This window comes from Mirounga angustirostris, unplaced genomic scaffold (genome assembly GCF_029215605.1).
Source record: "Mirounga angustirostris isolate CCGP_5_RB_7025 unplaced genomic scaffold, mMirAng1.0.hap1 SCAF_10, whole genome shotgun sequence".
NCBI classification, from domain to species: domain Eukaryota; kingdom Metazoa; phylum Chordata; class Mammalia; order Carnivora; family Phocidae; genus Mirounga; species Mirounga angustirostris.
Window position 1 is genome coordinate 73,540,548 of NW_026991718.1, and position 22,419 is coordinate 73,562,966.

Sequence of the window (22,419 nt, forward strand, 5' to 3'; positions counted from 1 at the left end):
TTTACAATGATTCTTTTTTTTAAAAGATTTATTTATTTATTTGAGAGAGAGAGAGTGCAGGGTGGAAGGGACAAAGGGAGAGAGAGAATCTAAAGCAGACTCCTCGCTAAGCACGGAGCCTCATGTGGGGCTTGATCTCTTGATCCTGAGATCATGACCTGAGTCAAAATCAAGAGTCAGACACTCAACCGACTGAGCCACCCAGGCGCCCTGAAGTTTATAATGATTCTTAAGGTCAACTTGTGCTAACTCAGTTAAAATGTTACAACTGCTTATAATTTGAAAAGTGTTATAATCAGTAACATCCTTTCTGAAAAAGACACTGAAAGTTTGTAACTAAACTTGGTTGTAAGAATCAGAGCTTTGCCATCAATGATAAACTTCTCATGCTTTTTTTTGATACTTTGCTTCATAAATCTGTAGAGTTACTCTTTAACCTCTCCATCAATCATGACCATCATTTATCAGAAGATCCAATGAGATTTCCATGAACAAAACACGTTCCTGGCCAATTTATGTATTCCTCTCACATGATATTCTCAATTGGCTGCATTATTTATTGCACTGTTCATTCCATGTTGAGAAAATGTGCAACACACTTGATATGGTCTTTTTCTTTCTTGACTTTTTTATGCTGGTGGCAAGCCACCAAATTAACTTTATGACCCTCTAATTGGTCAGAACCCTCAGTTTGAAAACCACTGATTTTACTGTTATCATCTGCTGGAGTGGGGGCCAGCCTCTCCAAATCATATGGCCTTCTAGAGGTAGAGTAGATGCATGAAACACAGCCGGGCTTCTGTTTGGAAGGAGGAAAAGAGGGTTGGAGGTTAGAGGTAGGATAGGCAACCAAGACTGTCCAGCTACAGGGACTGCTTACTACTTACTTAGCTATCCCAAGCGTCTGGTGTGATTTGACATATGTGGAGTTGTTTGCCTTTATTCTAATGGCTCCCAACTATTACTTTTAGTTTTTCCTATTTGTTCATAGTTTTGTCTCTTTCTCAGATATTTTTCTTGTTGATATCATTGTGCTTGCCACTATGTTGTCCATCATCTCCTACCCTCTCATTTTTAAAAGCCCCCTTTCATTTTGCTGCTTCTCATCTACTTGGACCAAGAAAAGACTATCCAGCTTCTTAAATGTTGTGGCTCAAAAGAAATCAGGCTCTCGGGGCACCTGGGTGGCACAGTTGGTTGAGCGACCGACTCTTGGTTTTGGATCAGGTCTCATTTCAGGGTTGTGAGATCGGACCCCATGTCAGGCTCCATGCTCAGTGTGGAGTCTGCTTGGGTTTCTCTCCCCGCCCCGCAATAATAAAATCTTTTTAAGAAAAAGTAATCAGGTTCTCAGCAAGGTTTTAGGTTTTTCTTTATGATCCTTTTCATGATTATGTTTGCTTATTAGGATTTTTAAAATTATGTCTGTGGTTTTTAGCTGTGGCCTAGATAACCAACGAGGTTATCTCTGAAATACAAAAGTACTCCTGCACCCTTCAGTCTTTCAGAACAAAACTTCTACTCTTATTAAAAGATAATAACATAGTCACAATACCTAGGGACTCTATTAACTGTATGGTCTTCCTGGGAGTTTAAGGTTATCAAAATTAACGTTGTTTTCTTGAAACACATGGAGAAGGATGCTGACCCACAGTTTCACGTGTGGGAACAACTAGAGGATCTTTAATTTTAGAATTAAGAATAACATCAAGTATATTATGAGGTACTCATCAGTTAGCCAACAAATATTTACTTTCAAATACTGTCTTTTATAAATTCTAAGCTGCACATTTTCTTACATTTTCACATTTCTGAAATCAGGATGCTTCTGAACAATTAATCGTGTCTTACAGTTGCTGTTGGCCTCATGGCAAATCATGGTGTAGTTTCTGTGTGTCCTCGATTGTTAATCTTGGAGTTATGACTGAACAGCAAACCCTTCACTATTTCAGTCAGCAAACTGTTGAACAGTAAAACATGTAAGGACCTTTAAGGAAAGAATAGTTTTGTTGTTGTCCAGAGTCTCTTCTGTTGATACTTTCCATTAAGATTAAGATAGAACCACTATCAAAGCTTACAGAATGAGCATCGGAAGCTTTAAAGAAAATCTCAGAGACTAGAGAATATTACTCTTTCAGGAAATGCTACATTACCTAGGATCTTAAGAGAGTAAAAGACATTACTAAATGGAAAAACTTGGACATCTAAGACTCTGAGTAAAAAACTTAGACCAGAAGATTTGAATGCTGAATGTGAAGAAATTTTAGGAATACCTTAACCAGTTTAGATTGCTTATATTTTCCTTTTTATCTATGCATGATAGATGATTTAAGAACTTTCTAAATAAGTCTAAAAGAATTCTTTCAATTCAAAAAATAAAAATTTCAAGTAATAAAGCATTGTGTCATGATTTAATAGGCAGTGTATTTTCTTTCTTAGTGGTAAATAAAATAACAGTGCATCTTATAAGCAATAGTATCTTTTTTTTTTTAAGATTTTTATTTATTTATTTGAGACAGAGAGAATGAGAGAGAGAGAGCACATGAGAGGGGGGAGGGTCAGAGGGAGAAGCAGACTCCCTGCCGAGCAGGGAGCCCGATGCGGGACTCGATCCCAGGACTCCGGGATCATGACCTGAGCCGAAGGCAGTCGCTTAACCGACTGAGCCACCCAGGCGCCCCCACATGGTGTGTATTCTTTTAAGACTGGTTTTATTTACATTGTTACTGGCATCAGCAGTTTGTTTCTTCTTACTTCTGAGTAGTGCTCTCTTCTCAGGATTCACCATAATATTTTTTTTTTTAAAGATTTTATTTATTTGTTTGAGACAGAGAGAATGAGAGACAGAGAGCATGAGAGGGAGGAGGGTCAGAGGGAGAAGCAGACTCCCTGCCGAGCAGGGAGCCCGATGCGGGACTCGATCCTGGGACTCCAGGATCATGACCTGAGCCGAAGGCAGTCGCTTAACCGACTGAGCCACCCAGGCGCCCAGCAATAGTATCTTTAATGTGATGAAACATGAGACTTTAATTTGCTGTCAGACTTATTGTATATTAGTGTATACACTATCCTACTATAATTTACTCTCTCTTCTCTTAAGAAGAACTAAGGGATAATATACACATGTAAGTGAAGATAACACTGCCAGGTACTGTGTGAATGATGGAGACTAGTATGTCTCAAAGTGTGCTCCTGGGACCAGCAGCAACAGCATCACCCAAGAGCTTCTTAGAATGCAAATTCTCAGGCCCCCCACCTAAACCTACTGAGTCAGAAACTCTGGATAGGGGGCCTGGCAGCCTGTGTTTTAACAAGCTGTTCAGGTGATTTTGAGGGCAAACTAAGGTTTGAGAACCACTGCTCTGGTAGAATTCTGGGAAAGCAAAAATTACCGGTGCTATTATATTGAAGTTAGGTGTATGAGTGATTTAGAGAGTAAGAAAACAGATTCCTTAAGTTCAGCTCAATTACATACTAACCATATGTTTAAGAAAAATGAAAAAATTTACTATGCTGTGTCTCAGCCAGCTACCAGTAATATAGGTATGTAATGAAATTGTCCAAAAACTGCATGTCCTTCACTTTGGGTTGACATTTGATCTTTGTCTTTTTAGCACGATGTATCTCAGACTTTACTTAAGGCAACACTGGACAGTGTTGTAGAAGAATGTGTCAGCTTTGTGGGAGTGGATATTAACATCTGTTCAGAAGTTTTGTTAAGGTGAGACAAGAGGTCTGTGGCTGAAGATCACAGAATCTTAAGTTTAACTGACTATTCAGTTCAAATTTAGCTAAAATAAGGAGACGTGTAAAGTTGTCAAGTATAGAAAATCTATGAGTTCATACATTGCTTGAGCTAATCAGTTTGAGGGGAAGACATCATTTAAGAAAAGAATTGTAACAATTCACATTATCATTTTTAATACTGCAAATCTAAAGTGAAGAACATATGGTAACCATTGAGTGCATTAGTGTTGCTAATAGAATTTAAATAAGGTTAATGGGGAAAAGAGCTGTTTCCCACCACATGAGAGTAGGTATTTTTCACCAGTTCAGTCTTGTGCATACATCTGTCAAAGGTGGCAGTAACCGAAAGATAAATTCTGAGGGTTCAAGGTATGGTTACCATATTTTTACCTTGATTCTGCAAGTCACATATCAAAATCCTTATCATACTATAATCACATCTTATATACTCTGTCCTGTTTTACTGTGGTTATAGAAGAGCTGCTTTTTTCGTTCACAGTTTTGCACTGATTACACAAATCTGCTGATGCAGCATGAAATTCTGGACCTCTGTAAAAGATCTGGACTCTTTTGCTTTGAGACTAGTATAGCAGAAAATATCCCTTACGTGTTAAGGTGTTGCTTTTCTACCACAGCTACAAACATTCCATAATTTCATGTATGGAATTCAATAATAGAACTAAAAATCTCTTAAATTGTAATTTTTTAATTAACACCAAGCAAACTACCTAGTATTACAGTTTTTATATTTTTACACTAATCATGACATTCATGGATAAGTACATTCTGTAGTTCAAGTCTTTATGTTAATGAGAACAGGCTGATTAAAAAAATAGGTTAGTACAATGCAACTGTAGCTGTTGTAACTTTTGCTGCTAACTCACTTTGTAAACTAAACAGGAATAGGCAGAATTATTATTTGCTTCATAAATACAAGGAATGTGAATAGTATAGAACTGTGGGAAGCAGTTCTTTTTCTTGTACCAGTATGAACCAGTTTACCAGCATCTTTATGACAGCTACTGGTTTTATCATTATTCTGCATTCTCTTGTCCTTGTCTCCTCTTGGACAACTCCGTCCCCCTTTGTCTCTTTTATTTAGCTCCCTTTTGGAATACTATTAGAACTCTTGTGTCTGCCACATTACTTGTTTTGTTTATTTTTTCTAGGCATATTGCAGGACTCAATGCCAACCGAGCCAAAAGTATTATTGAGTGGCGAGAGAAAAATGGGCCCTTCGTCAATCGAGAGCAGCTAAAGAAAGTGAAAGGTCTGGGTCCAAAATCTTTCCAACAGTGTGCTGGCTTCATCAGAATCAACCAGGATTATATCCGAACATTTTGCAGGTGATTAGTAAAGTATCTGCTCAGGGTTCTGTTACCACTCTCCTCTTTTACTATTGCCCCTCTTGCTCACTGGCCCCAATCCTAGGTGTCCATATGTTCATTCCTTCCTTCAACATGTGTTGACTCCCTAATCTTTGCTAGGCACTGGGAATCCAGCAATGAACAAATCAACAAATTCCCTGCTCTCATGAAGTTAAATTTTAACTAGTAAAATAAATAGTTTCAGATGTGTAAATTACACAAATTAAAACAGAGATGTGACACTGTCTTGGGGAACAGTATGAGTTTATTACACTTTATATGAGTTATTCACTGAAAAGTTATTTGAGCCTAATTTTGAATGAAATGAAGGAGCTAGGCACACAGGGATCGGAAGGAAAGTATTCTAGGCAGAGCATATAGTACATGTGCGGGGTCCCAAGCATGACCAAATGTGGTGTATTCAGGAAATGAAACTAAGGCCAGTGTGAGTGTAGCATCCCAAGTGGGAAGGATTTGTACAAGATAAGGTGACACAGAGGACTTTACAATGGCCACTTTATATTAACAGCTGTTTCCCTAAGTGTAGTTGGGCCTCCCCATTCCCTCCTCCCTGAAAACTGACCAAAGAATAATTATCAGTTGTGTAGATTAAGAACTAAATTCTTGCCCTTAATTGCTAATCCTGGTAGCACAAAAGCAAAGAAATTGGGTAAACTTCCTAGCATTTATAGCATTTAACATCATGAAAGAATAGTGGTTTTTTTTTTTTTTTTTAAAGATTTTATTTATTTATTTGAGAGAGAGAGAATGAGAGAGAGCAAGCACATGAGAGGGGGGAGGGTCAGAGGGAGAAGCAGACTCCCCGCTGAGCAGGGAGCCTGATGCGGGACTCAATCCAGGGACTCCAGGATCATGACCTGAGCCGAAGGCAGTCGCTTAACCAACTGAGCCACCCAGGCGCCCCTAGTGGTTTTTTTTCTTAAGATTTATTTACTTATTTTAGAGAGAGTGTGAGTGGGGGGAAGGGCAGAGGGAGAAGGGGAGAGAGAGAATCTCAAGCATACACCCCACTGAGTGCAGAGCCTGATGTGGAGCTCAATCCCAGGACCCCACGATCATGACCTGAGCCAAATTCAAGAGTTGGCTGCTTAACCTGAGCCACCCAGGCATCACGAAAGAATAGTTTTTATGTATTTGCTACTTTGGGACTACCTGTTTCATTCATATTATTTTTTTCTTTTGACAAAATTATAATAGAGGTAATATGGAAAAATAATCTTTATTCTGTAAAAGACTAATAAGGGAAAACCAGCCCTGCTGGATAATAATAATAATAATATAAAATTATAGTTACATAACCATTTAGTTTTAATGTAGAAATGGAAGAGAATAGAGTCTGAAATTCACCAAAACATAGGCAGAATTTAGTTTATGATAAAGGAGAAGTTTCAAACAGTGGGGAAAATTGATTAACCGTCCAAGAAGCAGTCTTGCGACAACTGGCAGGAATTTGATATGCATAGGGGAAGCTCTAGTTCCACCTTATATCTTATACCCAAATACGACCCAGATGGATCATAGACTTATATAGAAGTGAAACTGTAAAAGTACCAGAAGAAAACATGGGTAGGTTTTGCAGAACATCGGAGCGGTAGAAGGCCTTTTCTAAGTAGACAACAAAACGTAGAAGCTGGAAATAAAAAACAATTGAGGATAAAATAATCCCATGTTTCTTAGTTTATATGTTTTTGGAACACTTGGTTAGAAAATTCACACAGTATAAAAAAGAATACAATGAAAAATAAAGGGCACCTCAACCTCTCACTTCAAAATAGTTTCTTACATATTGCTTTCTGAAAGTAAATTTATACTTAGATCAACTTGTATATTTATTATTTAAAAATGCAGATAGAAGGGATTGTGCTGTCCAACTATTTGAAACTTGCTTTATTTGTTTCAGTAATATATCTTGGACTTCTTTCCACATATTACATATAGATGTATGTCATTATATATGATGTCTGCATAATATTTAATTTATGGGTGGACCATAACCTAATGTAATCAGTGCTGTATTGATGAACATTTGGGTTGTTTTTAAAGCTGTATGTTTTTTCAGCTGATAATGACGTGCTTGAAAATTCATGACTGTTACATCTTGATAGATCATACCTTTATTCAGAATGGACTACTGCTATCTCATTGAGTGTTTTTTGCTTTGAAATCTATTTTATTTGTTAGCAGTGTTGCTACATTTGCCTTTTCAGTATGCTTGGTATTTTTTTTATTTTCAAACTTTCTATGACATTTAGTTTTTGATACGACTCTTAGAGACCAGTAGATTTCATGGTTTTGTTCAATTTTATATTCATACCTTCACATTTACTAGATTTATTGATATGTTTGGACTTAATCTTATATCTATTACATATTTTCTCATCATCATGCTTTCTGATTTCCTTTCATGCTGTTCGTTACATTTCTCAGCTAACAAGTTTTCCCACCTCATTTTTATCTCCCCTTAGTGATTTCAACTTGTATGTCTTTTTTTCTGGTGATTATCCTTAAGTGTCATTTGGACTGGCTTCTGCAGTTAATAGGTGTCTCTGTCCTCCTCCTGGAGAAGACTAGCACCTTAGGACTTTACCCAGCCTTCTTCTCTTCAACTGTATGTCCCATGAGGAGATGACCTGGGATTTTAATTTTAGTTTCAGACTTCCCTTTATATATATTCCCGTAATTCATGAGCAGTTAATAAGTTTTTATAGTCTCTGTGCTCATCACTGTTTCTTGTAGCCCCCATTACCACTTTTCTTGAACTTGTTGTTTTTGCCAGGAGTATATCCTTAAGAAATTCTTTTCATAGAGGGTATATTATATGGGTTATACTTTAGTCCTGACATGTCTGAAAATGACTTTAATTTGTCCTCCTATTTGAATGCTAGTTTGGTGAGATATATGATTCTAGATTCAAAATCATTTTCTCTCAGAACTTTTAAGATAATGGTTCACTGTGTTCTGGCATCTGATGTTTATCAATGAGAAATCTGATGCCAGTCTGATTCTAGTTCCTTCTGAGGTAATCTGTTTTATATTTCTCTCTTGATTCTTAAATCATATTCTAAAGTTGCCCTATAATATGTCAAACCTGAGTCTTTTTCCATTCATCCTATTTTGTACTCAGTAGGTTCTTTTAATTTAAGAACTTGTAATTCTCTTCAGTTCTGGGAATTCGTCTTCTCTTTCTCCTTCTCCTTTTTATTTAATTTACTTACCCTCGTTTTTCTGTCTTCTCTTGTAAAATGCCAATTATACAGGCTGAATCAGTTAAGATTGTTTTTGGCTTTAAGTAACAGGAAACTCTATTAATAGTGTTTAAATAAATACGTGATAATTTCTATGAGGCGAATGGTCAGAATGTGGGTACTGTTTGTGTGTATTTGCATGGCAGAGGAATAAACACATTTTAAAGACTTCTCTTCTTCCCAACCTTCCCTCCCCTCCCACTCCTTGCCTTTTTAAATGGTTACAGTAGTCAGCAAACTGAATCTGCCGGTCAAGTTCAGGGAGTTGCTGTGACATCTTCAGCAGGTGTTGAGGTCACAAATGAGAAGCAGGGCAAGAAGAAGAGCAAAACTGCAGTGAATGTTGTGCTGAAGCCAAATCCTTTGGACCAAACTTGTATTCACCCGGAATCGTATGACATAGCAATGAGGTAAGTCTGAGGCCCACGTGAGAATGCTCTGTGGCCAGAGTGAGTTCCCTACAGCAAATGGCCTTTGTTTTGGCACAATGGAGACTTAAAAAATATGACCATGTTTAACATGACAACATTTTTCAGAAGTTCCGCATTGCTGAGTTATGTGGCACATCATTTTATTTCAATGAGGAATGAAACCATTATTCCTGGAGCAGTGTCAAGCTCATAAACCCTGGTACTAATGGTGAAGTGTGTGTAATGGAAATTGCATGGCACTCTCCTCTGTTTGCTTTGGAAATTAACGAGACACAAATGACTAGCACCTGGCCTAAAGCTTGTGCTTATCTAAAGATAAAGCCCTTTTGAAAGTAAACAGCCAACTCTCAGATTTCTTAAGAAATATTGCCCTGCTAAGTTATTAGAGTCTAAGAAATGATGTACTTTTAATGAGCATACATTACACAGAATGATATGGGGGAGGTTTTTTGAGTACAAGGAAAAGTTTAATGTAAGGCATTAAAAGAAAAATAACTTTAATACGACATTTAATTAGTTAAAAATTTTTAATTAGTTAAAAAACAGTGTCTTGCTACATCACTAAATATTTTAAGACTTTTAGTGAGTTAAATGACAGTGGGTTTAAAAATAGTGAGTATTTTAACTTTCAGTGAATCTAGAGATTTTTAGCTTGTTTTGAAAAAGTTTCTATTGATTATTTTAATCAATGTAATTTGTTTCCTTTTATTTATTTATTTGAGAGAGAGAGTACGGGAGGTGGGGGGGTGGTAGGGGCAGGGGGAAAGGGAGAGAGAGAATCTTAAGCAGGTTCCACACCCGGTGCGGAGCCCGACGTGGGGCTCGATTTCACGACCCTGAGATCTTAACCTGAGCCAAAACCAAGAGTCAGAAGCTTAACTGACTGAGCCACCCAGGCATGCCTTGTTTCCTTTCCTTTCTTTTATTTTTATTTATTTATTTATTTATTTTTAAAAGATTTTATTTATTTGACAGAGAGAGACACAGAGAGAGAAGGAACACAAGCAGGGGGAGTGGGAGAGGGAGAAGCAGGCTTCCCATGGAGCAGGGAGCCCGATGCGGGGCTCCGTCCCAGGACCGTGGGAACAAGACCTGGGCCGAAGGCAGACGCTTAACGACTGAGCCACCCAAGCACCCCTCCTTTCTTTTAAAAGTGTTTAAAATTATAGACTATAGCACATCATAGAGAACTTGGGAAATAGAAAAAAAAGAAGTAAAAAATAATACTCTGTCAACATCAAAATAGTGGTACCTGTTTTTCTCCTAGAATTTTGTCATAGAAAAATTTAAACATATAGAAAAATAGAAGAAAAAAAGTTTACAATGAATTCCTATGTACCCACACCTAGATTTTAATATTAACATTTTACTATGCTTGTTTTCTACTTATCTATCCATTTGTTTGTTCATCAGTCCATCTTATTTTATGCATTTCAAAGAAAATTGCAGACATCAGTATACTTTCAGCTAGTACTTCAGTATACTGTCATTAACTGGAATTCTATAATTCTTAACAGTATTTTTTCTTCTGAGGTAAAATTCACATACAATTAAATTTTAAGTGTATATTAGCTGAGTTTTGGCAAATAAATACCTATATCAGTCTAACCCAAACCCCTCTCAAGATTAAAAATAACAAAACAAAACGAAAAAAACCCTTGCCATCATCCTAAAACCTTCTCTTATGCCCCATCTTAGACAATCCCTGCCCCAGCCTCCTGGAGCTAACTGCATGTTTTAATTTGTTCTGCCAAAGAATAGTTTGCCTCTTCTAGCACTTGCTATGATACATACAGTTGTACTCTTGTGTAAGACTTCTTTCAGCATAAAGTTTAGAGATTTTTATCCATGTTGTAACAAGTATAAATAGCTTGTTTTTTTTTTATTGGCTAATATTTCATTTTGTGAATATACCACAATTTATTCTCCTTATTGAAGTACCTTTATACATTTCCAATTTTTGCCTTTTATGAGTAAAGCTGCTATGAACATTCTTGTACAGTTTTTGCTGTTGTTGACATTTGCTTTCATTTTTCTTGGAAAAATACTTAGGAGAGGATTTGCTGGGTCATAAGGTAGGTGAATATTTTAGTTTTCTTAGAAACTTCTAGACTTTACTCCAATATGGTTGTACCATTTTACACTTTCACCAACAATATATGAGTTCTGGTTACTTCACATCTTCACCATTATTTGATGTTAGTCTTTTTAATTTTAGCCAGTCTCGTGTGTGTGTGGTAGTATCTCTTTGTGGCTTTAATTTGCATTTCTCTGGTGACACTGAGCACTTTCTCATGGCTTATTGGCCATTAGCATACCTTCTTTTGTGAACTCTGTTCATATCACTTAGCCATTTTCTGATTGAGTTGTTTACATTTTTATTAATTAAGGATGTGGGCATTTTTTTTTTAATGTATTCTGGGTACTAGTTTTTTGTCAGTATATGTTTCACAAATAATTTGTCCCAGGTTGTTGTTTACTTCTTTATTTTCTTATTGGTGTCTTGATGAGCAGAGGTTTTGAATTTTGACAGTGTCTACTCTATCAATATTTCTCTTTTATAGTTATTGCTTTCCGTGTCCTGTCTAAGAAACTTTTGCCTACCTCAAATCATAAATATATTTTTCAGTGTTTTCTTCCAAAAGCTTGATGGTATCAGCTTTTTTTTTTTTTTTTAAAGATTTTATTTATTTATTTGACAGAGAGAGACACAGCGAGAGAGGGAACACAAGCAGGGGGAGTGGGAGAGGGAGAAGCAGGCTCCCCGCAGAGCAGGGATCCCGATGCGGGACTCGATCCCAGGACTCTGGGATCGTGACCTGAGCTGAAGGCAGTCGCTTAACCGACTGAGCCACCCAAGCACCCAGTATCACCTTTTACATTTAGGTCTGTGATACATCTGAGGTTACATTTCATGTATGATTCAAAATAAGGGTCAAAGTTCATTTTCTTTTTCCATTATGAACGTTTACTGATTTTGGCACCATGTTAAAAAAACAACACAACTTTTCTTTTTTTACCCATTGCTCTGGTGACTGTTGAAAATAAAGTGACTGTGTAAATGTGGGTCTATTTCTGGGTCTCTTTTTGTTTCATCAACCTGTTTATCAATTTCATACTATCTTAGCTTTATGCTAAGTTTTGAAGCAGATAGTGTAAGTCCTCCAACTCTGTTTTTTTAAAATATTGCTCTGACTATTCTAGATGATTTGCATTTTCCTATATATTTTAGAATGAGCTTATCAGTTTTCATTAAAAAGCAAAAAACCTGGTGGGGTTATGATTGGGATTACATTGAGTCTGTAAGTGAGTGTAGGAACAGTGGATGTCTTCATAATAGCTATTGAGTCTTTTGACCATGAATTTCTATCTTTTCACTTATTTTGGTCCTTCCTTTCTCTCAGAAGTGTTTTAAAATTTCCATGTACAGGGCTTGCATGTCTCTTATTAAGTGTATTTTATATTTTTCAACATTATTATAAATGGAATTTTTTAAATTTATAGCTAATATGTAAAAATACAATTGATTTTTTCATAGTAACCTTGTGTCCGTCAGCCTTGCTAATTCACTGACTAGTTCTAGTAGGTGTTTGTAGATTCTTTAAGTTTTCCTGTGTAAACAGTTATCAGCAAATAGATGAAAGCTTTACTTCTTTTTTAATTTTCATGCTCTTTATTTCTTTTTCTTGCTCATTGCAATGTCTAGGGCCTTTAGTACTGTATTGAAGAGTAGTGAGAGTGGGCATCGTTGTCCTGTTCTCAGTCTTAGCACATGGTCCTATTTTTTTTAATATAAAAAAAATTACGGTCTCATAATAATTATGTTTTTAATGTTATTTGAGAATATGCATATGTGCTACACATGATTTTATACACTTCTTGCAAAAACTGACATCTCTTTGGGTACTAAATTAGCATTTTGTTACATGCAAATCAGTGCCTTTTTTTCAATGTCTTTTTTAATGTACATTTTTGTTTGTTTTCATAATATAGTTCTAATATAGTTCATAAATTTTTCAACTTGCCCTCTAACATAAGCACACATTTTTTATTTCTGCGTATCTCTTTTAAAAAGCTGAGTAATATTCCATCACATGATTGAACTTTAATTTATTAATAGTAGTACTAGTAGTGGTTCCTTATGATGGATTCCTAGAAGTGGAATTACTCTTCCAAAGGGTTTGAGAGTTTATGTGGCTCTTGATCTACATTGCCAAGTAACATTCTAATTTATAATGCCACCAGCAGTGTTGAAGCTTAAGAGATCTTGAATTTTTCCTGTTAAGCGGGACTTTTCTGCCAATTTTTACACTTTCTGCCTGGGGAGCATAAAAGTCCTACCAGTAACTTCACCCTTCTCTATGCTTCCTTTGGGAGCAGACTTGTCTCTCAGAAGGAGGGTACTTATGGACTGTTTCATGGGAAATTTTGTTTACATAAAGTCCAACTCTCAACCTTGAAAATCTGGCAACAGAACTACCAATTTATCTAATTAAACTTACCATCCCCATTATCCACCTTGGCACTGTGATAGTCCTTTCTGGCTTTTAAGCATACTTAGTATAGACATCATAGACATCACTCAACATAGGTAGTTCATACTTTCATACAGTGTTACACAAGTGTCTTCCCAGGGAAAAAAAGCTCACTAAGGTTATGATTAGGTCATCATTGGTTTGACCTCAGTTCTGTAAAAGTAAGTTCCATTGCAGTAAAGTTCATTTTTGATTACATCAGAAAACTGGTAGAAATGTAGTAGCTTTCATGCTCCCCTCCCAGAAATACACCAAGTTGTGAAGCCATTAAGTCTTTTTACTTTTGTATATATGGTATTCTCTCTCACATAATATTTTAGAAAATTGAAGTCATGGTATTTTTTAACCTGAGTTAGTCATTTAGTGGTTCTTTTAAAAGTCTACCTTTTTAAACTATTTTTATTATTTTTATTACTTTAAAAATTTTTTTTTTTTTTTTTTTTTTTATTTGAGAGAGAATGAGAGAGAGAGAGAGCATGAGGGGGAGAGGGTCAGAGGGAGAAGCAGACTCCTCGCTGAGCAAGGAGCCCGATGCGGGACTCGATCCTGGAACTCCAGGATCATGACCTGAGCCGAAGGCAGTCGCCTAACCAATTGAGCCACCCAGGCGCCCTATTACTTTTTTTTTAAGATTTTATTTATTTATTTGACAGAGAGAGAGAGAGAGACAGCGAGAGAGGGAACACAAGCGGGGGAGTGGGAGAGGGAGAAGCAGGCTTCCCGCGGAGCAGGGAGCCCGATGTGGGACTCGATCCCAGGACCCTGAGATCATGACCTGAGCCGAAGGCGGCCACTTAATGACTGAGCCACCCAGGCACCCCTTTTTATTACTTTTTTAAAGTTTTATTTTACCAGTTTTATTTACATGTAGAGATTCTCTGTTAAATATTAAAGTGCTTTGTTGTATGAGCTGGAATTTTTTCTCATCTGTTTACCTTTTTTATCTCCTTATAATGCTATTTTGTTTTTGAAATATGAATGTTTAGTTTTTATGAAGTACACCTATTTTTTTGCTTTTATGCAAATTGGCCTTCTCTTAAGATAACTCATCTCTAAGATCAATTCAGTATTTCCCATACTTTCATATTCTTTATGGTTTTGTTTTTTACTCTATGAATTTTATAGTTGATGGTTTTATTACTTAGAATGTACAGAACACTGTGGTAGGGCCTGAAGAATATAAAAAATGAACAGAGGCACTTCATGCTCTCAAGGAATCTACCAAAGTAGGCTAAAACTATTACTCACAAAAAAAAAATAATAGAAATCAATAGTTGGTGCCCTTTGTGAAACACAAAGTCGTTCACAGGACAGAGAGGTCATTTCCCGATGGGGTTTTCTTGTAAGGGCAAGGATGACTTGGAGTGTTTGAACTGAGAAACTGTAATGATGAACTGCCATCACCTGAGATGAGGAAGACTATGGTCGGAGCAAGGTTTAGGGGAGAGACCTGGAGTTGAGTTGAAGGCCTGTTAGGTTTGAGACATCAGGTGGGCAGTTGGATGCATGAGTCTGGAGTGTGGAAGAGCGACTGGACTAAGGATATAAATTTAAGAGTCCTGTGCTTATGCAGGTCCTTAAAGCCATGAGATGGGAAGAAGTCACCACAGGAGTGACCAAAGTTTAGTTCTTCAACTTTTCTTTTCCCCCATTTCCTCCATTAACAGTGAGTTTCCACTTCATCCTCCAGTGCCTCTAGTATTCATGTTATTTTTGCCATTTATATCCAGTTACTATCTTTTATACCCTTCACCCAGTCTTTAGCCAGCTGTAGTGGCTGCCGTTTTAATATAGCCCCTGGTGAGAAGGGTCTGACCACTTCTCACCGACTCATGCAGTCATCTTAGTCTCAGTCACCATCATCTCCACCTGGATCACAACTAATGCAATTAGTCTAACAGGTCTCCCTGCTTCTACCACTGCCCAGCCGGATAGTCTGTTCTTAGCACAATAGACAACTAGATCATTTTAACATGTAAATCAGGGTGTGTCATTCTTCAGCATAAAATCCTACTATCTCTTCCAGTTACACTCAGAATTAAGGCCAAGTCCCTATAATAGCTCCCTTGCTCATTCTGCTGTAGCCATGCTGGCCTCCTTGTTATTCCGTGAACATGCCAAGTCTACTCCCACATTAGGGTCTTTACGCTGTCCGGTCCCTCTTCCTGGAACACTTTTCCCCCAGATATCTGCACAGCTAACTACTTCACCTCCTTTATCTCACCAAGACTGCTCACATGTCACCTTTTTCAACAAGGCCTACACCAACTACCCTACTTAAATCTGCATGCCCTTACCTGTAAGCCTGGTAATTCTGATCCCCGTTACTCTCTCTGCTCTTTCTTTTTTTACCACAGCACTTTTTACCTTTATCATATTTTACAACTTATTTATTATGCTGGTTGTATCCTGTCAGTCTCCCTGAGAGCAAGGATCTTTGAATGTATTCCAAGATTGCAGAAGAGTACCTGGAATACAACAGGCACTCAGAAGGTATATGTTTAATGAACGAATGAGTGAATAATTCTTTCAATACTAGCCTCAGTTAGTGGAAAGCCGTAGTGCCATTAACCATTCATTTATGGGACAAGAGAGGAAGACCAAGCCTTTTTATTTATTTATTGTTTTGGGGCAGGGCTGGTAAGGATGAATGGGAGGAGAAGAGGGAGTTATAAAGGGAGGGAGAAAGGAGGATACAAGTTTTGGTTTTAGATATATTAAGTTTGAGTTGCTAAAATATTCATGAGAACATCTCTTGCAGGCAAATGGAAAGGCAGACCTAGAGCTTAGGAGAAAAGCCTGGACTAGACATGTTGATGTGTAGGATTGGAATTATCAGTGGGAGGCGAGAGATAAGGAGTCATGTGAGTGGATGCACTCATGCAAGGAAGCATGTAGAACAAGAGGAGAAGGTGGTTAAGGTAAAAAACTTGGAGAATATCTACATTTAGAGGGCCAGAGGAGGAAGAGAAGGCAGAGCAGATAGAATATGAAAACAAAAGTCATGAAGGAAGGTAAGTTGATGGTATCAAATATTGCAGAATGGGTAAGTGGTTTAAGGATGTGTTGACAATCGGGGGGTCATTAATTGAGAGAGTAATTTCAGAAAAGTGGCAGGATTAGAAACCAATGTGTAAGAGACTGGGGAAAACCAAGCAGTAAGAATTAGAGACAGATAGTTCTTCTGAGAACTTTGGTAGCGAAAAGAAGGAGCCATGTGGTGGAAGTCCAGGAAGAGGTAAGATAAAGGGTGGTTGCTGCTTTTAGCTTTTAGGGAGCAGAGAATGGGGAGACCACAACAATAATACATCTGTGGCCAAAATGAGAGGAGCAAGTAGTAGAGACATGGTAGAGACAGTCGTAACATTTTATAAAGCTAAAAGACCTTGTTCATTTAGCTGTCATTCCCCACCCCCCACCACCACATTTAGAGGTGAGACAACTAGGACATAGAGAGACCACAAGAATGCCAAGGTCAAGAGTCCTTAATAGCAACCTGTGAGGAGTGAGGGTGGGGAGAGAAACAGAATCAAGGAATGGAAGAGTAGTAGGGAAGTATGGGGCAGGATGAGTAAAGATATGGAGACATCTAAGGAAGGGGATTTTAAGGTAGCTTTGAATTTTTTTTTTTTTTTTTTAGATTTTATTTATTTATTTGAGAGCGAGCGAGAGAGAAACAGCATGAGAGAGGAGAGGGTCAGAGGGAGAAGCAGGCTCCCCACTGAGCAGGGAGCCCGATGTGGGACTCAATCCCAGGACCCTGGGATCATGACCTGAGCCGAAGGCAGTCGCTTAACCAACTGAGCCACCCAGGCGCCCAAGGTAGCTTTGAATTTTCCAGTGAGGTAGACAGTAATCAAGTAAATGTGAGAAGGCCCTGAAACAAGTAAGAGAGATTTAGAACAGAATGGCTTCAAAGGATTACTGGATGAAAATCTATCTGTAGCAATAGGTTTCTTAATCCCATGTTCCATTTAAATCTTCTGTAATATGGATTGTGTATGTGTTTTTCATCGACATTTCCTAAAAGCCTTGCATTATTCCTTACCCTCTCCCTCTTACTTAAAAATATTTGCTGGCGGAGGTGGGTACATCTCTAGGATGAATATACTACTCCTGCTCTATACCCAGTTCTCTTAAAATGAGAAGATACCAAATATAGTCACTATCAAGTTGCTTCATTTGAAATGCACGTACCCTCGTTCTGAAAAACAGAAGGGAATTCTTTTAATGCAATATTCAGGAAATATATCTGCAGCAGAACAGCATAAAATTCTACACACTCTATGTGAAGAATTCATTTCCTACAGATCCCTTAATATAATAGACAAAGTTTCCTTTAATGGAGGAGGTAATGTTTTCTCCAGAGGAAAGGCAGAGTCTGATTTCAGCCATGTGATAGAGAATAACAGTCAAATCTAGCATATTCCAGATACTCATTTCTTTTTTTGTCCTTAGGAAGCACACATAAAATGACTTGTTACTTTTCTGTGCTAACATACCATCTTTAAGGGTATGATATCCTTAATCTGAAAGATCATTATGATTACATTTAAATCTGGCTCCAAACTAGCTTTTTAATTGTGACCTAGTTAAAAGATCAGGCTTTGGAGCTAGTTAAGAGCTCAAGATTTGGAGTGTCGTATAGCTGGTTCATATCGTGGTTTTACCAGCTGAGTTATTTTAGGTAATTTACTTCACCCATCTGAGACTCTGTATACCTTAAAAAGTGGGAATAATAATATACCAGCCTCATAAGATTGCTATGAGGTCAACAAGATTATGTTTCTAACGTGACTGGTAATGAGGAGATACTCAGTGAATGTTGTTTTTATTGGACTATTAACTATTCCCCAAACCTGACCTGAGCCATATTTTCCTGTCTCCAACTCTTTAAACATCGCTTTTCTTCTTTCTACTGGTTGAAATCTTCTTAAAGACCTAGCCTAAATGTCACCTCCTGCATGAAATCTTACAAAGATACCCCTATCTGGAAATGAGCTCCTTCTTCTCTATACAACTTCTATGCTTCACAAAGGCCACTTACTAATTATTGCCCTGTGTTATGGTTATTTGTAAGTTTTATCCTATTTTGGCTAAAAATGAAATGTCTAGCTTTATTTCAATCTAGATATTTTTTTTTCCCTAGTATAAACTGGCTGAGGTCAATGCAGTTGCATAAGCAAAATTGTTGATAGAACATCTAGAGCATCCTTTCTGCTGTTGCCTATCCCACAAGTTGAGTAAGTACTTATTTCAGAATCCCTTGTGGATTGAAGACATTTTCAGACCTCCCCAAATTGAATTCCATGCCTTCACAGAGCATGTGTGTCCACAGCCTTCCTAGACTTTACAGACTAGAAAACAGAGACAGACCCTGAAAGAGGATTACTTTACCATTTTCTGTCATCATTTAGAAATTGTCATGATGTCCTCATGTGCGAGTGATTTCATTGTGTTGGGTAATATGGGCCATGAGGAAAGTTGCTGCCATATTATGAGTAGAATGAAGTCCAGAAACAGCCAATTTAGGGGTTGCCACACCCCATGCCTCTTCAGTTTTTGCCGTACCACTTTGGTTGATCAAGAGAGCCAAAGACAAGTATGTGATTTTTCCTTTTTCTTGAATAAGGTGCTAGGAGGTAGTGCTTTGTGCTGCAGATTATGCTGGTTTGTACATGTCATAGTGAGACCTGGTGTTCTCCCAAAGAATATCCTGCATTGAGAATTTGATTCACTTTAGATAGTTAAGCTTGAAAGTTGTTATGTTCTTGATTTAACTTGAAAAATTTCAGCACTCACTTTGATAAAGCATTAGCTAATATTTAATTGTTATTTCCATTTTGGCCATTATGGAGACATTTAAAAGACTAGTTTCTGGAAGCGGTTAGTAGCCTGCACAGCAGGACTATGACATGCAGCACCACTCTGATGGACTAGGCAAAGGTGTACCAAGAATGATTTGTATTGGTAGCTGATGAGCAGTACTAGCACTACCATCTCCTTTTATTACTGCTGATGTACCCATTTCTGACCCTTACAGTCAGTGCGGAAAAGTATGTTTTCAGAGAGTAAACAACCATCAATTTAAAATTCAGGTCTAGGATGGGAATAATCATATAACATGACAAAATATTTACTTGGGGGAGGGGGGGAATCTTCTATACAAAAGACCAGTAATGTTTATTCTTAATTTACTAAAAACTTATGTCAGATTTTTAAGAACAAAAGTTGGTCAAAGGGCACAAACTTTCAGTTATGAGTTAAGTTCTGGGGATCGCATGTACAGCTTGGTGATTATAGCTAACAATACTGTATTATTGAATTCCATGCCTTTTTATTGGACTATTAACCTGAAAATTGGTGAGTAGATATCAAATGTTCTCACCACAAAAAAGAAATGGTAATTATGTGACCAGTTGGATGAGTTGCCATGGTGGTAATCATTTTGCAGTTATATAAATGTATCAAATCAACTGGTTGTATACCTTAAACATACACAGTGTTGTCAATTGTGTCTCAATAAAGCTGGAAAAAATGAAAAAGAAAAACAAAAGTAAACTTAAACCAATAGATACACAGGATTCTGTGATGAGATAAATGGATAAATGGATCCCAACAGTGCTCATAGCCTACAAATAGTTGGGCCTAGGGTTTGGGGAGGCCCTGTAGAGTCCTGCCTTGCTCCCTGCCATAGGGCTATAGTAAGTCAAGCCAGACAGTGGCAAGTACCCCGTACCGAAGACCTTTAATGAGTAAGCACATCTTAACCTCTGTTTCTTTCCCATTCCTGTTAAAGGATTTAGCGTCTCAGAACTCTTCATTTAGAATTGCATTCAGAGGTTTTGTCACATTCTTCCCAAACTTAGCTTTCTGCCCAGCAAGGAAGGAAGTCTTTTGGCTAATAAGCAGCTGTAATGCAGGGAGTTTAGATTGTTGTTTTAAAACAAAACAAAACAAAACAAAACAGCAGCAGGAGAACAGTGACATTTGCAGATTTGACATGCATAGTTTTGACTGGGAGCAACCCAGAAGGCATGTGACTTGAGGTGATTTGTAATTTTTCTGAGCGGTAAGTCACTTAGCCTGCTGAGTATGCCTAACACACCTCCACACATCTAAAATACACCATGACTTGCTTCTGCATTCGCATGCCAGCTAACTCTGCAATGATAAAAACATGTTTCTTTGCGGGAAGCTGGCCTGAAAAGAAACCAAACTACAAATTCTGTAAAATAAGTGAAGGTTAGGTAAACAGATGTAAGAAATTATTTGCAAATTTGAAAGGTCTTACATTTTTCTGGACTTGCCCACAAGAGTTGGCAGCATTTGGACATGAAAATTAAGGCAGAATCATTGCTGGCTTTTGATAAGTGATGTCTTAGCATGTATATCAGTGAGTTACTCCCCGCTGTAGCTCCTATGGAGCTAGGATTAGACAGCAGTAGACTGCCTTTTCAGAAGGAGGCACAGCATCATAAAAGGGAAGCCAAACCTAAACTATAAGATGATAAATGGACAGATTATAAAGGTGATATTTTTTCCCTTCTTGTTAGTAAAGCCCAAAAACATCATACTGTAATTCCCAGGAAGTAGCATTTATCGTATCTTCAAAAGTACCTTCACAAAAGAGAAAAGTGATGAAAGAGCATCTACCCACTTGACTAAACTGTGGGGTTCTTAGGAACTGACTGTCATGTCTCATGTCTTACATGCTGTTCCAACAACCCCCCACCACCACCACCACCATGAAGTTTAAGGCAAGGCTGGTAGAGGGAACTATGAAGCTGAAGAATCCAAGGTAGTGCCTAACTTTCCCCTAGCTCATTCTGGAAGCAGTACAGTACCAGACATGTTCAAATCATGCCTGTTTGATCTGGGAAAGTGATTTAACCTCCCTGTACCTCAGTTTCCTTGTCTGTTAAATGAGGATAATAATAGTACCTATGTCATGGGATTTTATGAGTTAATATATCTAGAATTCTTAGCACCTGGGACAGAGTAAGCTATTGTTGCTGTTAACTACTATTACTGGCTTGTTGTTGTTGTTAAGTTTATTTATTTATTTAAGTAATCTCTACGCCCAACATGGGGCTCGAACCCACAACCCTGAGATCAAGAGTTGCATGCTCTTCCAACTGAGCCAGCCAGGTGCCCCCTTATTGCTGTTATTTTTGTTGAGATTGAGGAAGAGCTGTCAAACTGAGCCATTAAAGAAAAGGGGGGTGTGGTTTACAACTGTTGGTCTCCCAGGAAAAAATTGTTTTACCGTGTGATCGGCTATAATTTGGATCATTGAACATTGTTAATTAACGTTAACACTGGGTCTGGGGACTAGAGAAAATGCTGTGGTTTCTCTGCGGTGTGTGTGGAGCTGCCTGTTAGCACCCAGTGGAGGAGGAGTGGCAGGGAGTTGCCAGCCAGCCACAGTGGTGTGCTTGCTTCAGGCTCTGTCATCTCCAGAGTATTGGCCCTCTTCTTCTCTCCTCTTCTTCAGGCTTAGATCACTCAGTCTGGAGCCTGAAACTCAGTAGGGTATTGATCTAGTATCCCATTATCTCCCTCCTCCCTTTCCTGTCCCGTCTCGGTATGGATTTTAACGTTAGCCTGTCTTCTAACTTTTCTGTGTGACCATAAGCAAATTACTTTGACCTCAATTGCATACTCTTTAAATGGAATAAAAATGGTTCTGCCTATTCAGAGGACAACCAGGGGTTTTATGGAAATGACAGATGTTAAGCATTTTCAAAGTCCTTGAAAGGAGAATTCTTTGACAGGACCAAACTCATAGTAAAAAGGCTGTTTTCCCAAGGAGGACAGTCCTTACTCTAATACCTAGGATTTATCCCCCAGTAGCGCCAGAGCTGTTTAATTCCAGCTCTGCCGTCTAGCCTAGTGGTTTTGAGCACCACTTTTTTATTTACCCTCTTCTTTCAAATACTCACAAGCACTAATCCACGTTATGGCTTTACAGCCAGTAAATTAAATTATATGAGTTCTAAACACAGTGTTTTTGAGCTGTAGAGAGTCCACAGCCTTTGAAACCACTAACTTAATTTTGTCCAACTCATAC

General features: G+C 37.9%; 1 protein-coding gene across 3 annotated transcripts in view; it reads left to right on the forward strand.

The window, feature by feature from the left end:
- Positions 1-22,419, forward strand: part of SRBD1 (S1 RNA binding domain 1) — a 198,575-nt gene that overhangs the window by 164,105 nt on the left and 12,051 nt on the right. For 2 of the 3 annotated variants that reach the window (XM_045885069.2, XM_054509890.2), the window contains exons 17-19: positions 3,615-3,721; positions 4,917-5,093; positions 8,608-8,790. In XM_045885069.2, coding sequence (XP_045741025.1) covers positions 3,615-3,721; positions 4,917-5,093; positions 8,608-8,790 — 467 coding nt within the window. The remainder of the gene's footprint in view (positions 1-3,614; positions 3,722-4,916; positions 5,094-8,607; positions 8,791-22,419) is intronic. The other variant, XM_045885070.3, reaches the window with a different exon arrangement.